Source organism: Strongylocentrotus purpuratus, unplaced genomic scaffold, assembly GCF_000002235.5.
Source record: "Strongylocentrotus purpuratus isolate Spur 01 unplaced genomic scaffold, Spur_5.0 spur5_scaffold_13, whole genome shotgun sequence".
NCBI lineage: Eukaryota > Metazoa > Echinodermata > Echinoidea > Camarodonta > Strongylocentrotidae > Strongylocentrotus > Strongylocentrotus purpuratus.
Window position 1 is genome coordinate 12630120 of NW_022145598.1, and position 16442 is coordinate 12646561.

At 36.7% G+C, this 16442-nt stretch overlaps 1 protein-coding gene across 3 annotated transcripts; it reads left to right on the plus strand.

Moving 5' to 3' along the window:
• Positions 1 to 23: 23 nt before the first annotated feature.
• Positions 24 to 15698, plus strand: LOC762680 (N-acetylglucosamine-6-phosphate deacetylase). Of its 3 annotated transcripts, none has more exons than XM_030982931.1 (10): positions 25 to 176; positions 3273 to 3374; positions 4450 to 4488; positions 5029 to 5195; positions 6490 to 6656; positions 7799 to 7927; positions 8618 to 8725; positions 9107 to 9203; positions 13562 to 13680; positions 14535 to 14647. In XM_030982931.1, exons 1-9 carry the CDS (start codon positions 71 to 73, stop codon positions 13637 to 13639), a joined length of 993 nt encoding a protein of 330 aa, XP_030838791.1. In that variant the 5' UTR covers positions 25 to 70; the 3' UTR covers positions 13640 to 13680; positions 14535 to 14647. The 3 variants fall into 3 exon arrangements, with proteins under 3 accessions (XP_030838790.1, XP_030838791.1, XP_030838789.1); XM_030982929.1 differs by lacking the exon at positions 9107 to 9203 and adding an exon at positions 15567 to 15698 and having other exon boundaries at positions 28 to 176; positions 14535 to 14691; XM_030982930.1 differs by lacking the exons at positions 13562 to 13680; positions 14535 to 14647 and having other exon boundaries at positions 24 to 176; positions 9107 to 9484.
• The last annotated feature ends 744 nt before the right edge of the window (positions 15699 to 16442 follow it).

Sequence of the window (16442 nt, forward strand, 5' to 3'; positions counted from 1 at the left end):
CACTTAATCTTTTCTGCTCGTATATATTTTATCATACTTGAATGGCGTTCCATAAATCTTCAGCCTGAAAATGGAAGACGATTTCACTTGCATTTCCTGTAAACAATTGGCTCTGCCGGGAGGAGAGGTACGAGAAGGGAATCTTCACATTATCATAGAAGATGGAAAAATCACAGGTATGTATTTCTTTATCCATATATTATAAAGAACATGTCTTGAATTGCTCGTTGAGTTTGCATTTGGTAATGTGTGTCCACGTATAACCATATACAATGTACGTGCCCACATGTTACATTTTGTGTAAGCGCTATCTATCTCAAATTAAAAGAAAAAGAAAGAGGAAACAAACAAAAATCGACGCTGCAAAACTATGAATTAATTTTACACTTGAATAGACCTTGGATGAAGGGATATGATATTGTGATTGACTGTTTAACTGTCCAAAAATATGGACTGTCACTGGAGAAAAAAGTTTTCTTTCTGACATTAAACTTTTAAAGGTCAAAATTCAAACTCAAAACAAAACAAAACAATTGTTCTTGTTGAAAATGCCAGCATGAGACTTGGGTTGAAATTGAAGTGAAATCAAAATAATCATTGTCCTCATCATATCAGAACTTATGAGAAATCGTGATTCTTCTGAAATATCACTAATTAAATATTTATTTTAAAAAACAGATCATGCATGACTGATTTACATGATGAGTCTTTTTGACAATGTTAATGTTATGTCAGTGTAATAGTTTAAAAGGTGATTTGTTTTACCGGTAGGTGTAATAGATGTTTTGTTTTAGGTGTGCTTTTGTTATTGTAATAATTCTGTATTTTTTTAATTAAAAAAAAAAATGATAATAGATATTGTATGATTCAAATAGTCTTATTTTTAAAAGATAGATCTATATGTTTAATTTGATATTTCACATGTAGAGTAAAGGAGCCGGTAATCGGCCAGCTCCAGTTTTCGGCCGATTGGTTGGATGCAAGGTAAAATCCCTCTAAAATACATCGCATAATAGCATAACGCATATCCCACACATACCACATACCATACCATGCCAGTGTCACTGAAGAACCACATTTGCAATGAAAAATATATCCTAAAATATCACATTTTAGCGATGTAATCGGCGGTCCCGCTACCCGAATCTGAAAAATTGAGTATCTTACGCGTGTCTGTAAGAAATATGGGTACCATAAAATGAGCTTTATTTCAAGTATTTTTCAGATTTAGAGCCCGATTTTGTGCTAGTCGCAAGCTCAAAAGTATCTCATCGCATGTATTAAATTAATGCAGCCGCACACCGCAACGCACACACGATATCTCTGTCTAATTCAGATTCCAATATCCGATCACCGCAGTACTAGTTTTCGGCCTGGCGAGCTCCGGGGAGCTCCGGCGTGGGATATCTGCTCCGCCCGCTAGTGCTATAGATCAGCGCGGAAACGCACGGCGCGGAAACGCACGGCGCGTGCGCGCGCTTCCTATTGACTTTGTACATGCGGCCGAAAACTGGTACATTATGCCGAAAACTGACTCCGAAACAATGAAAATTGAAATGAATATTGTCATGGCAATTCATGATTTTTTTCTGGGATTCTTGTTTTGTTTAAATAATAATAATATTTGCTTCATGATTTGAACAAAAAATGATAATAAATAGGAAGTAAAGGGTCCAAAAAATAGGATTTTGTCTTAAGTGGCCGAAAACCGGCTCCTTTACTCTCTAGAGATTAAGAACAATATCTAATTGCTGTGTTATTATACTTATGTTTTTATACTGTCATTGTATTATGCAGGGCTTTCTTGAAAAGCAGATCCACTGGCTTCCAGTGGAACTGAATGAAACTACCCTGTTGAAAGAAATCATGAATAAATAAATAAATAAATAAAACAAAAATTTCTTTGGAAACAAATGATAAAGTTAAATGATATCAAGATGGCTGAGAAGAATAGCTCTAAGAAGGTGACTACTAAGAAGCCGGCCGCCCACCCACCGGCTGCCGAGATGGTTGCTACAGCATAGACCCCTTGTAGGCCTATATTTAATGATTTAGTGGAGTCTCGTATTGTATAGCTCTGATATCTCGGACATTGCCACTCCTTGTGCTCCATTCGTATTACGTCCTCCTCTGATCTTTAGCCCTTGAACCTTGAAGCAATAATCCCTATTGCAGCTTACTCTGGAAGCTACTCTGGGATGGGGTGCATGTGCAGTCAATATCGAACAGTGAAGTTATAGAGTATGCTCAGTAAAAAGTGGCATGTGCAAGTAAAAACATGGCTGCTCAGTTTACAGGAGCCGAAATCCAGCAGGAGGCTGCAAACTTCTGATAGTTGGGATGGCAGACTCCTGGAAAGTAGCAAGTAAGGGTGTATTTACAGCTACATAGGGAAGTCTTTTCGAGACTGTCAATGTAAGTGCCTAATAAGCCAGTTCACGGTTGCAGTCTGAGCATGAGCAGATAAAGGTCATTGCAGAACAAATTTATGAAATACACTGAGACAAATACTGGATATGTGCTCATTAAAGTTATGTAATCATTATTCATTTATGCACAAGCAGTGCACTCCATGATACACAGCTGGAAGTATACTTTGAAAAGGGAAAACAAAGGCTACTTATGTAGCACCTCCATCGCTGTACAAGTGATAATTTCAAAATGTACAAAGTGGGACCTCTTCATGTTTTGAAGATCTATGGATATTCAAGGTCATTTGGGACATGTGCAAACCGTGAACTGGGCAGCGTTACTCGAAACCGTCATAACTACAAGTTCACCGACATCCCATTGAAACGCGTGTTAAACTTAATACACGCGTTTCAATGGGATGTCGGTGAACTTGTAGTTATGACGGTTTCGAGAAACACTGGCCTGGTTTATAAGGGAGTTTACAGATAGTACATGGTACAAAAGACCCCAAATATCCACAGATCTTTTACGCATGGAGAAGTTCCACTTTGAGCATCTTAGAATAATAACTGCCAAAGTCCTAGATGTGCTTCATGAATACCTTTTGTTTGCCCTCTTGAAAAGAATACTTCCACCTGCGTATCTTAGAATGTACCGTTGGTGCATAAATGAATAATGTTACATAACTTTCATGAGCACATATCCAGTATTCATCTCTGGTGGGTTTTACCTTTTTGGTACAAATGACCTTTATCTGCCAATGCGCAGGTTGTATCTGTAAACTCCCTTATTAGGTAGAATGAGTATTTAAAGGCATTTATATTTCCTGACAAAATAAATGAGAATTTTGTTCTTGACAGCAATCTTGGACCAAGAGACTGATCTGGTGAAGGGCGCAGTAGATAGACACTATGCAGAGATCGTCACTCCAGGCTTCATAGACATTCACCACCATGGCTTAGGTAACTTCTCAATCATGCTTCAGAGACGTTTTTCGAAGTATCGTTTTGCAGAGTTTTCTAATGCATCTGTTAACCGACTTACCTGAATAACCTATTAACTATGATGACACCCACTATTAAGTCTACAGACTTGTAGAGGGCTATTTAAAGATAAAGTTGAGTTCTGGTCATGCGATTGCATTGTGAAAGTAACGGTGTGGAATCGATCAGAAAAGGTTGATCATCTAGCATATAAGTTTTGGTGTGTACTGCAAAGTTCTGGAAACATCAAAATGATCAGAAATTCGACCCAGTCTTGGTAAAGTTACCAGCACCAGTACACAGAAAGATGTATATGGGACTACGTGAACTTGTGGCATACAAATCTGTCCCGATTTTTACGCTGTTACATGTCATATTTAGAATATGAAGGCATATGAAGGCATTTGAAGAGCCTTGCTTTTCAGGGAACATGTTTATCTGATGTTCTCCCACACTTGCATAATAACAATGATAACGCTCACCAATTATTTTTCACCTCTTCCCAGAACTCTACCTCCTCTTTAACAGGTCTGTTCCTGATCGTATAAAGCTCACCAAATTAATCCTCACATAGGGTCAAAATTAAGTTCAAACGATTAGGTTTAAACTTATTACACTTCTGTTTCCAGAACGAATGATTTCATTTTCATGTGCTCATAAACTGCTTATTACATCTTGTTCAATAAGTTTTATCCTATCATCGTCATCTTCATACCTTCCTCTCTGTCATATATTCTTGTATTCTCTTCCTCTATTCTCTTTCGTTATTGTGTACAATCTTCCACAACGATTGTGATTCAGAATATGTGTCCTATATTTCCCAAAAATAAAGTTGTTGAAATGTTTTCTTTTTTTCTCTCTTTTTATACAGGTACCCTCTTTAAAATCCACTACCATGTTCTACCTATGTGTTCCCAATAAATTTTTGTGTTTTCTCTCCTTCTTTTGTAATATTCCTGATCATACTATAAATTGTGAACCGAAGTGTTGCTACCGAAGAACATCTATACTGTATATCTCGTAAATTCTTCTTTTTTTTTTTTTTTTTCAACAGGTGGAGCAGATGATCTTTTATTGTTCTGGCAGCATCCTGGTAAGCCTGATTTAGCATCATAATCCTATTATTTACTGAATTTTTAATCATAATGCTAATTTTCAAATCATCATTTGTGAAGAATATATGTGATTTTGACATGGGTATATATTAGTGTGAAAGATATAAACTTTGTACAGGCTTTATAAATGTACAATAATTTTGAAAATGTTACTCTTGGTAAAGTCTTCACCTTCAAAGCTTATACATGTAAGTCCTAGGATAGAATTTATTTAGCAAAGGAAGACATCTTCATTTCAATATGGAAAAGTTTTAGCCAGGAATGTTATTTACACAAACAATAGTTATACATGTAGGTATATATGTTGATATGGTTTTTGAGCTCTATCAGGATTTGGAATTATAGATTTAGATTTGAAAATGCAGTCAATTTTTTCACTAAATACCTAACAATAAACAGTTTTCGTAATGGAAAATAGTCCCCTCCAAAATGATACATGTTACTATATTTTGGACTTGGACTTTGGTTTGCTTATATTAAAGTCTGATTCAATCATTCTTACTATCTATTATACGCAGAGTACACGCAGCAGAGATTGCCAAAGTATGGTGTCACATCCTTCCTAGCATCCACTGTCTTTCCTGAGGACTTAGAGGGCGGCAAAGTCTTTGAGACGCTCAAGATTCTTGAGGGTATCGTAGGCAAGACAGATCGGGGATCGACGTGTGAAGGCATACATGCTGAGGTATGTTGGTGTTGAAATCTGATATCTTCTTTAAGCAAAATCCAGAGTTACATGTTTTGGAAGAATGGTATCGATTGTTTTGAGCCAGAAGGGTGTTGATTTACATGTATATACTTTAAAACAGAAGTAACACCTTTCTGGCTCTGGTCTGACAAAATTGTCTAAATTTACAAAGATCATGACTACCATTCATTTAACACTAACAAAGTTATAATAATAGCTACATTTATGTTGCGCACATACCATCGTCATCATCATCACATTATCATCTTTGTCAGTCATCTTATCATCACCACGACTAACACCACCACCATCATCATCATCATCTCCACCACCACCACCATCATCATCATCATCATCATCATCATCATCATCTTTGTCAGTCATCTCATCATCACCACAACTAACACCACCACCATCATCATCATCAGCACCACCACCACCACCATCATCATCATCATCATCATCATCTGTGTCAGTCATCACATCATCACCACAACTAACACCACCACCATCATCATCATCAGCACCACCACCACCACCATCATCATCATCATCATCATCTGTGTCAGTCATCACATCATCACCACGACTAACAACACCACCACCACCATCATCATCATCATCATCATCATCATCATCATCATCGTCATCATCGTCATCATCGTCATCATCATCATCGTCACCATCATCACCATCATCGTCACCATCATCACCATCACCATCATCGTCATCGTCATCATCACGTCATCATTGTCACCATCATCACCATCATCATCGTCATCATCATCATCATCATCATCATCATCATCATCATCACAGAGATGCCACCCCTCCCTGATTTTCCGGAAGGATCCCTAAAAAATTGGGGCTCCTTATATCCGTCACTCCATACAGATTTAAATGCCTTCCTGATTTTTTGAAAGATTATTCCTATTACGGTGTATGGAATGGATAGAAACCTTCCTGATTTCTGAATGATTCTTCTCTGATAGCTGGATGTAAAGGTTGGCACATCTGTTATCATCATCATCATTATCATCACACGATCTTCGTCAGTCAACATCGTCATCACCAACAAGACCACCATCATCATCATCATCGTCATCATCATCATCATCATATTCATTTATTACTGATTCTTTCTCTCTCTCTCTCTCTTTCTCTCTCTCTCTCTCTCTCTTCTCTCTTTCTTCTTTCTCTCTCTCTCTCTCTCTCTTCTCTCTTTCTTCTTTCTCTCTCTCTCTCTCTCTTCTCTCTTTCTTCTTTCTCTCTCTCTCTCTCTCTCTCTCAGGGTCCCATAGTGAATGACTTTGGCGGCCTACCCCCTGGTGAGCAGAGGATGCCTATTGATAAGTTCACCCATCTCCTTGATGCCATGCCAAGCTGTAAGATGATGACCATCAGTCCCCATGTAGATGGTCAAGATGACTACCAGAGAACTAAGATACTCCTAAAAAGGTCAGTGTGCGGTCCCATATTCATATTAGTGGTATTCTCGAAAGCAGACTAACTTTAGTCCATGGTTTAATCCACCGACTAAGTGTGGAATGCCAAGTGTCCGTATGAATATGTTTTTAAATAATTTAATCTGTCACTAGATTGAAATAAAATATAATAACATAATTAATAAACAACAATATAACTATGATATAATTATGTTATCATGGTAATTTAGGGACTTATCAAATTATTCAAAAATATATTCATATGGACACTTGGCATTCCATACTTAGTCGGTGGATTAACCCAATGGACTAAAGTTAGTCCGCTTTTGAGAATACCACCCATTGTGTTTTTATTTATGTATTTTGTTTGTTCATTTTTGTTTTGTTCACTTAATGATCATCTAAGGGACTGGGGAAATATGTTTTGTTAACTTGTATTTCACCAAAAAAAACTTGAACTACGATTACAATTGTGCAAAAAATTTAAGAGGGCATTAACAATCAGGAATTAGAGGTTATTTGAGACATACAACCATATAAAAAAAGATAATGCTGTTTAGGAATAAATGGCTACTCATGAATTCTAAGTGTATGAGAAAATAATTGTTAATATGATTTTGCTGCTGTAATCTTAATTTTCCTTGCTATATACTTGATGATTTATTATTTATTCCATGTATTATTTGTTCTTAGCTAAGTATCTTTGCAGAACACCTAGAATAAGTTCAAATTTTTGCCAATTTAAAGATACCATAGTTATGTGTTCTCGGTGGGAATTGAGGGTCTTTGGCTATTTACCTGATAAATGTGTGTTATTAATCATAGAGAATGGACTTGGTTCACTTTTACAACTACGACCTTACATGATGCGCGCATCCAGCACTTCAAGAACCTCCCTGAAGGAATAGCCATCATTATGAATTTGGAATCTACACAATGACAGACATCTTGCTATTAAGTCTCTGGCAGTAAGTTCCCAGTGGGACAAAACTTTGCTGCTTTTTTGTGAGAGATTTATAAACACAACAACTTGTGATTCCATTTTATTATCAGAAACTCTGGTAAAGTGCGTGCGAACTATGACACAATGCACATGAAAGCAGTGAAGTGACGTCTTTAACAGTATTTAACATATATATTTAACTTTCTTTGCAGAGGAATCGTTCCTGCCCTCGGCCACGACAGGGTAGCCAAAGAAACAGAAATCCTCGGTGCTTTGAAACTCGACACATCTCAACAATTCCATATCACACATCTCCTTAATGTATGCAACTTCCATCACAGGTAAATAATTCATTGATGCAAGATGATGTGATGATGTTCAATGATTGCTTTACCGACTGCTAAGAAAGCATGTCTATGTTTGTAAGTATTCAACCGATGGACTGACGGCTTTAAATCCTCTCCGAGGGACTTGATAATGAGGATTAATGCCTTACCTATTAAGAGCATGAGCGTATTGACTTGGTTTTGAATCCTGGACCTCCCGGTTATGAGACCACTGCTCTACCACTGAGCCTTGGCACCTTCAAAAGAGATAAGAGATTACAGTGCATATCAATACAATGTTGCTTTTGAATGTTGGACAAGTATGATTTTCTGGTATGCAGTGCAGTTATTCTTTTAATGCCAATGTTGCGTTGCATGTACCCATGTGATTCAAACCGGACCTGGTCATTGCCAGTTTTATTTTTGGAGGGATGATCTTTGGCAAGACATTAATCTACATTTGACACTCTCCACCCAGGTGATGTTACCCGGTAGGAATGGATTCCATGAATGCCAGAGTCCCTTATCAGGGTTGCTCAGTTAAAGCCAGGCCAAATATAGTGCAGGGTTTCAAAACGTTTGTAATAAATAAACGGTATGTAAATGTCACTGTTCTCATTTTTTGTCCACCTGGAAACCAGGAACTGCTTGTCTATATTCCACGAAGGTAGAATTCACTTTTGCATAATTAATTTTCCATTACAGGAATCCAAGTTTAGTAAATTTTGGATTGACAGATCGCTTTCCCTTGTTGCCAGGATACCATCATCTTGCTCCGCCCACAATAGAAATCATCGGCGACCTCTGTCATGTGTAAGTTTTCCATAATTCTGTGCAGAAAGTATCTGGCTTTTTAATTTTTTCTTCTCTAAACTATGTTTGCAATTGCCCTTTCTATACATTTCTTAGATTTCAATCTAGTAGCTTAAGAGGCACCATACCATATTTGCCGGCGATAAGGCCGCAGCGCCGCATAGGCCGCACCCCCAACTTTGACATTTCGTAGAGGAAAAAAAAAAGAGAGAAGAAAAAAAATGGACCAATCAAAATAGTTGTAATTTTCTCGTAGAACACTCTATTTTTTTACAAAGTGATACCAAATTCATCAATATTCTTATAAATTTACAAGAAGTTCACCTAAAAAATGATCGTAATTTAGCACATCTTCATTGATTTTATATGTATCGCACGCAGATTTGGTATCCTACAATACACCTACCACGATGTGCGGTGTAATCCGGAATTGTGTTTTCGACCTGCGCAGTTGCGTTGCGCGGCATCTGCTAGCTCCGTAAGTAACGGTCTGTCCCTTCTTTTAATTTTTTGGCGATGCAATGGTACGGACTTAGATCTAAATCTATCAGCAGATTTTTATTAGAAAAATAAGTTATGCTTTTTTTTTTTGTCTTCATGTCAACTATGCATCATAAAATTGTTGGTAAGTTGTGTGGAGTTATTCCAGAATTGTCATGTACCATTGTCTAGTCATCCTACCGTTCATAGTCCCATATGTTCAAATTGACGTGCTGTTTTGACCGCTGAATTTTGTTGTTGTAGCGTAAAGGCCGCACCCCGACTTTTTGATATTTTTTCTTTCAAAAACACTGCGGCCTTATCGCCGGCAAATACGGTACTCAGATGCAGGAATAAGAAACAATAATAAGCTGTGACACAAACTGTATGATAAGACTAGTTAAGTTGGTAGCAAATCTACTTTAAAGACTAATACAAACAGTACTCCACCAGAATATAAGCAAAATGTCAGGATTCATCTGTTCTGTAAAGACATAGAGTTAACAATTGAATTGTTCAGACTCCTTGTACATTTGATGTTTTTTGTGTTTTTTGTATTAAAGGTAATACAAAGTTTTGGGAAATTTTGAAAATTGGCTGGATAGTGATTCATTACAATTTTGATATATTTGGATGCCCCTGTGGATGTATTATAAGCACTAGAAAATTTAGCCCTAAAACACTACTACTTTCGAGAAAAATTGAATATAAACATTTACCGGTGCCCCCGGTAAATTTTGATAAATTTCAAATAGCACCTACGGCCATACAATGGTAGCTGTGACCATGGAAATTTCAGAATATGTAGTTGTGATATATAATTTTCAAACAGGAATAGCTAATCGGTTGATTTTAGTCAAGAAACATTGTTTTATAGCTTATTTAATTTATTGGCCTTGAGAGGGAGCTATACAACATGAAGAGTTTATTATTTACAATTTCATAACTTTAGACTCGATTTCAACCGCGACAACGATCAATGAATATTGTTGGATCGCATATGCTTCCAATATAATCATTTGAACCAAATTCATGACCCCATACCAAAACTTTGTATTACCTTTAAGTTGGTAGCAAATCTACATTATAGTATTAATGACTGCTTTGAGAGAAATAGATGTTTTTATACGATAAAAACAACTATTTCTCGAATAATAAAGCAGTCATTAATACTTTTATATGCCAAAAAAAAAAGTCAACTTATGACACCACTTTGGCCTTTCTCTAGTTTATCTGCATGGTTGTTTTTTATGAGTGTATCTTTGAGAGTATAGACTAGATCTAGATCTAGATTCTAGTCTAAGCAAGATATTTTTACAATTTTAGGGGTGGGCCGGCCCTGTGGGGAATATGGAGAAAAACCTGCGCTTTCATATGACACCTCACTTATTGAGTATCACCTTCAGGATCACATCAGATAAAGGTTTGAATCTCGAATTGAAAGAAAAAAAAACTTGACTTTTTTTGCATGGTCGCGCAATGCACGTAGACTGCATAGAGACTGCATTGCGTGCAATCTCTATCTCGATGATGTTGTGTGCTAATTCTTCCCATAGAGACTGCATTGCGTGCAATCTCTATGGGAAGAATTAGCACACAACATCGGGTGCGCGATCAGACACCCTGACTACTACTAGATCTAAGCATTTTCAGCAACTAAACGAACATGTTTATGGATAATTTCACATACTCTTTTTGTTGTTCTTGCTGTCAGCGAGTCTTGCATTTGATAAGTTGAAATCTTGGGAGAGTTTCTTTAGCCATTTTTGTCTTGTTTGGAATTGTCTTGTCTTGTATGAAAATACCAACCAATTCTTCGCACACGTACGGTATCCTCGATCGCTCAAACCATTTTACCAAGACTGAACTATTTTTCCGGTAACCATGGTAACTGGGATTTTAGAACTATTTTTAGAACTATTTTCCCGGTAACCATGGTTACTGGGATTTTAGAACTATTTTTAAAAGCTATTACATGGGTTTGGAATTTTACCGGGAATTTTACAGGAATAGTTAAAGTTTATGAATGCAATTTCGACCAATCAGATGGCTGGATTTCTTAAGTGAGGTATATAATAAAGACTATTATACAAACAGTATTGCACAAGAATACAGGCAAAATGTTGGGATCCATCTGTTCTGTAAATACATATGGTACAGTTAACAACTGAATTGTTCAGACTCCTTGAACATATGATGTTTTTTGTGTTTTTTGTAACTCAAGAATTAAAGGTAGACGGATTGAATTAGGGCCTTTGTTGAATATTTTTGGATGTAAGCTTTAATATGTCACATTCTCAAGAAACAACAAGAAACGCTCTCGACGGTCTCGCCTGCATTACACAATTTGATATGATGAAAAATTGAGGTTGGAACAATAATTTATAGGCAGGGTGGCCTATTAGCAGGCCCCAAAAAATGAAATCCTTTGAATATAATCAGCATTTTGAAGTGAATATTGACTAAGAATCATCAGAAGAATTATTTACTATTAATTGTACCACGATTAAAAATTTAATGGAATATGAAAAAATAACAAAACATGATTTTCTTTTTTTTTATAATCCTCACATACTGACCTAAAATGATTTTTGACCTGGACTTTGTGACTTGGAATTTGCGTCAAAAGATTTGTGATACTTGATAACCCTTGTTTACAAGTTTCATGGAATTTGAACAACACTTTTGAAATTATGCTAAAATTTCAAAATCTTGATGTTGATGGCTTGATGCCACAAAAGAGTCTAAGTTGGTTGACCTGAAATGACCTTTGACCTTAATTTAGTGACCTGAAATTCTACTCACATGATTGGGAATACTTGATAACCCTTTATTCCAAGTTTCATTGAATGAGAACTTATACTTTCAAAATTATACTAAGATTTCAAAAACTTAACTTAGGTTAAGTTGTTGATGTTGACGATGCCGCCACCGCCGTCATCGGAAAAGCGGCGCCTATGTCTTGCTTTTTGCTATGCAGGCGAGACAAAAACTGAAGGTACCTTTAAAGAGATGGTTCATTGAAATGTGGAAAGTGGGCAAATTACACCTCTACAGATTGCTGAGAACACAACATGAGCAAAATACTTTTGAAGCCCTCACTGTTGTGAGGAATAAATTAAGTGCAATGTTGTTACCCTTTCCCGAACCCACTCACAAAGTGAATTGATGGCGTTATTTTACATGCGAAATGATGACGTCACAATATGAACAACCTACATCACACATTCGGGAAAATGTTGGATACCCATTGCAATTTTCAGATATGGGTTAACGTTGTTTGTATATTTACCGCCAGTGGTGATATTTCCTCTATTTTTGGCATTTTTAATTAGATACACTGAATAAATGATACTTTCTACAAATGTTTGTTTGATTTGTATATTTTTTTGTGTCCCACTGAGGGCACTTCAGCGTGTATGTGTCTGATCTGGAAAGGCAAAGGACATTTTGCATGCTGACCTAACGACTCTTTTGGAGTAAAATAGGCGACAAATTTACATAGAATTGTCCAGATATTCATTACATAAATGTGTGATTAGGCTGATTAATTTACATTTTTGATAAATTAAGTAGTATAGGACCTGATAAACCGAGAGAAACAGATCAGTCCCGTTCGTGATTCACAGCCGCTGCTCGAGCGCCGGGCTAGGCTGGCTAGCAAGCTGCGCTAGATGTCATGCACGCATAGAGGTCAGTGTATTGCACACACAATCATGCACAGAGTACGCACGCACAGCTACTAGCTACGGGAAACTTGAATGCTACATCGACGATATTCACTCACTTTTTCGAAGTTATATACCATTTATCTAGACTAACGTCAGATTAAGAACCAAAACCATGCCATGGAGGAGCCTTCTGGAGTATACTCAAGTATGTTTTTGTCCATATCTATATTTCCAGGGGATTTTGATAAAGGTAAACAGCGTTAGGTATAAATGGGTACGGTACTCAAGAGTCAATGCAATACATGTGAATCGCACGCAAACTGCATCTCGCACCGTCGTCAATCATTTCAGCTGAGCGGCCTGCTGTTCATATTGTGACGTCACTTCAAAAATCAGCTGACTTACGATGTTTTCGGGGCGTTGAGTGGGTTGATGTTTCGTCAAGTTCAATCAAGTTTTATAAATTTCGCTCGAATGTACAAGTTACACAAATGTAATGATTTTACTCAGTGTAATTTTTCGATTGCAATGATACCAAATTCAGTCAAGTTTGAAATCAATAAACCATCTCTTTAAATTCATTATAGATCATGCATTTACATGTATATGAATCATTTATATGATGATGGGCATGGCTGCGCTGAGTTATTAACAGTGTTTTTATGTTTTCCTATTTCCTCTCCAGACATCCACTAGCTGTATCCAACGTGCTCAGTGCCAGGCACTACAGTCAGGTAGCCTTCGTCTCAGACTGTACAGCTGAAGCTATCCCTAACATGAAGATGTCCTACAGCAACAGAGAAAGTAAGTATTACTACCACTAACTCAGCTGAAAATTCAGTCAAATTCAACCATGAAAGCTAAATGGCTCAATTTTACTCTAATGTTTTCTGCTTGAAGTATTTGTTCGGGACATATTTTTTCAAGATGATTTGATAGGAATGTGTAATCTAGTTACCGGTACCAAAGAGGTAACATTGACATTTCGAGAGGTGAAATTATACAAGGTTATTAAGAGGTCCAATGTGTAGTTTGTACTCTTTAAACCTAATCACCGCTTGGTGGCAAATTGACTAAAACCACAGTCACGTACATTGTAGATGACGGGCCAAACAAAATATTAAATGACCGTGAATGACCAAGAATTGATTGGTATGGAGGGGTTTTTAAAGCTAAAGACCAGTTATGGTCATGCGATTGCATTGTGAAAGAAACATTGTGAAATCGTTCAGAAAAGGTTGATCATCTAGCATAGACGTACTGCAAGGTTCTGGAATCATCAAAATGATAAGAAATTTGGCCAAGTCTTCATAAAGTTAGAATCACTGTACACAGAAAGATGTATATGGGACTACACACACGTGCGCGACACATGCATTTGTATCTCTCAACAGGTGAGAGATACAAATAATTTACCAAATATATCAATTAGTAGGCGGTTTCCCGTCAACCTTTTTTATCATCATGTACATGTATTATTAAAAACATATTCTTTCACATGATTGGTAATAAGAGCTTCCATTTCATTTTTTGAAATTGGGGCGTTTCCAATACTGGTCTTTACCTTTAAGTCAGTTTGGCGGTGTGAGTGGGGTATTGGTGCCAAATATTCCTGATGCCATTATGACACATGTTCTATCTTCCCTTCCTCTGTACAGTGCAGGTATCCCCTGATGGTAAATATTTGGTGGTGAGCGGTACGACCACGCTAGCAGGCTCGTGCTGTTCATGTCTAGATGCTTTCAGATCTCTAGTTAAAGTCTTTCAGGTGGGACTAGGCAAAGCTGTGGCTATGGTAGCAGAGAACCCAGCAAGGTAAGAGTGAAATAGATAGATAAATAGATAGACAGATAGCTAGGTAGATAGACAGATAGATAGGCAGACAGATAGACAGACAGATAGATATATAGATAGATAGACAGACAGACAGACAGACAGACAGACAGATAGACAGATAGATAGATGGCAGGCTCGTGCTGTTCATGTCAAGATACATTCAGATCTCTCGTCAAAGTCTTTCAGGTGGGACTAGGCAAAACTGTGGCTATGGTAGCATAGAACCCAGTGAGGTAAGGAAGAGGGGTAAAGATAGATAGATAGGCAGACAGATAAATATATAGACATATATAAAAATAGATGGATGTTTGGATAGATTATGAATAAATAGATTAATGGATGGATAGAGTGATAGATAAAAAGATAACTGTACATGTAGGTAGATAGATAAATATGCATGTATGTGGATATGGATGAGGATGGATAGATGGATGAATGGATGGATAGAGAAATTTGAGTGAACAGATAGAAAGATACATGTTGATCTATGTTAACATGTACAATGCAGATAAATGCATACATACACTGTACATGAAACATAGATAAATAGATACCAATAAATGTAGCTAGATTTTATGTCAATATATACATAGCTAGATACCATTTTCAAATAGGGACTCAAGACTTGTACCGGTAAGTGGTGTGATATTTAATGCTCTTCCCTTATCCCTTCATATTAAAATTCTTGAAATTGTGATGATTGTTAAATGTTATGTTGAAATGTAATTATTTTGTTCTGGATTTATATATTTATTTATGTACATATCACCTTTATAAAATGTCCGAATTCAAATTTTATGTATTTTTTACATGACAATAAATTATCTTGAATCTTGAATATTTGTTTTCCACAGGATTGCCAAACTGAAAGGGGTAGGTCAGATCGAAGTTGGAAAGAGAGCCGATCTCCTGCTCTTTGACATCGATCTCAATCTCAAGAAGACATTCATCTGTGGTAATGTCAAGTACAGTGCAACGTGAGAAAACCCTTTCCAAATGTTTTTATAGTGTTCCAGTAATTTGAGAGTTATCGTTTTTTGTTATTTGAATCATTGCATTCTATTATAGAGTGTTTTTCTCACGTATCTACTATACCCACTAATAGCTACCATATGTGCGTTCTAATATGACCACCCAAAATCCTTTCCAAATGTTTTTACAGTGTTCCAGTAATTTGAGAGTTATCATTCTTTGTTATTTGAATCATTGCATTCTATTCTAGAGGGTTTTCTCACTTATCTATGCCAAAATACTATACCCACTTAGCTGCCATATACCGGTATGCGTTTATGACCACCCAAACTCTTGTACGACAAGTCCAATTCTATTTTGTCCTATACATTATCAATTACATTTAAGATTTCACTGTTTCTGGTAAATTTATCAATGTGATAGCTCTACCAGAGTCTGAACTCAGACAAAACATCAAATAAAATATCAGATTCTCATCTGTTTTTGTTGTTCATGATTGCATAATATTATTCAACAATACTTTATGACGTATGGGACATACCTAGAATTTTCCTGATATCAAAGATAAAGATGAGTTTTGGTAATGCGATTGCATTGTGAAAGAAAAGGTGTGGAATGGATCAGAAAGAGTTGATCATGTAGCATCTAAGTATTGGTTGCACTGCAAGGTTCTGGAATCATCAAAATCATAATAAATTTGGCCCAGTCTTGGTAAAGTAACAAGCACTAGGCTACCCAGAAAGATGTATATGGGACTA

Excerpts from the sequence above, each read along its gene's own strand:
- LOC762680 (XM_030982929.1), top strand. The coding sequence starts at position 71 with ATGGAAGACGATTTCACTTGCATTTCCTGTAAACAATTGGCTCTGCCG. Across the intron at positions 177-3,272 it reads AGAAGATGGAAAAATCACAG|CAATCTTGGACCAAGAGACT; the intron begins GTATGTATTTCT and ends TGTTCTTGACAG. Across the intron at positions 13,681-14,534 it reads GTCCTACAGCAACAGAGAAA|TGCAGGTATCCCCTGATGGT; the intron begins GTAAGTATTACT and ends TCCTCTGTACAG.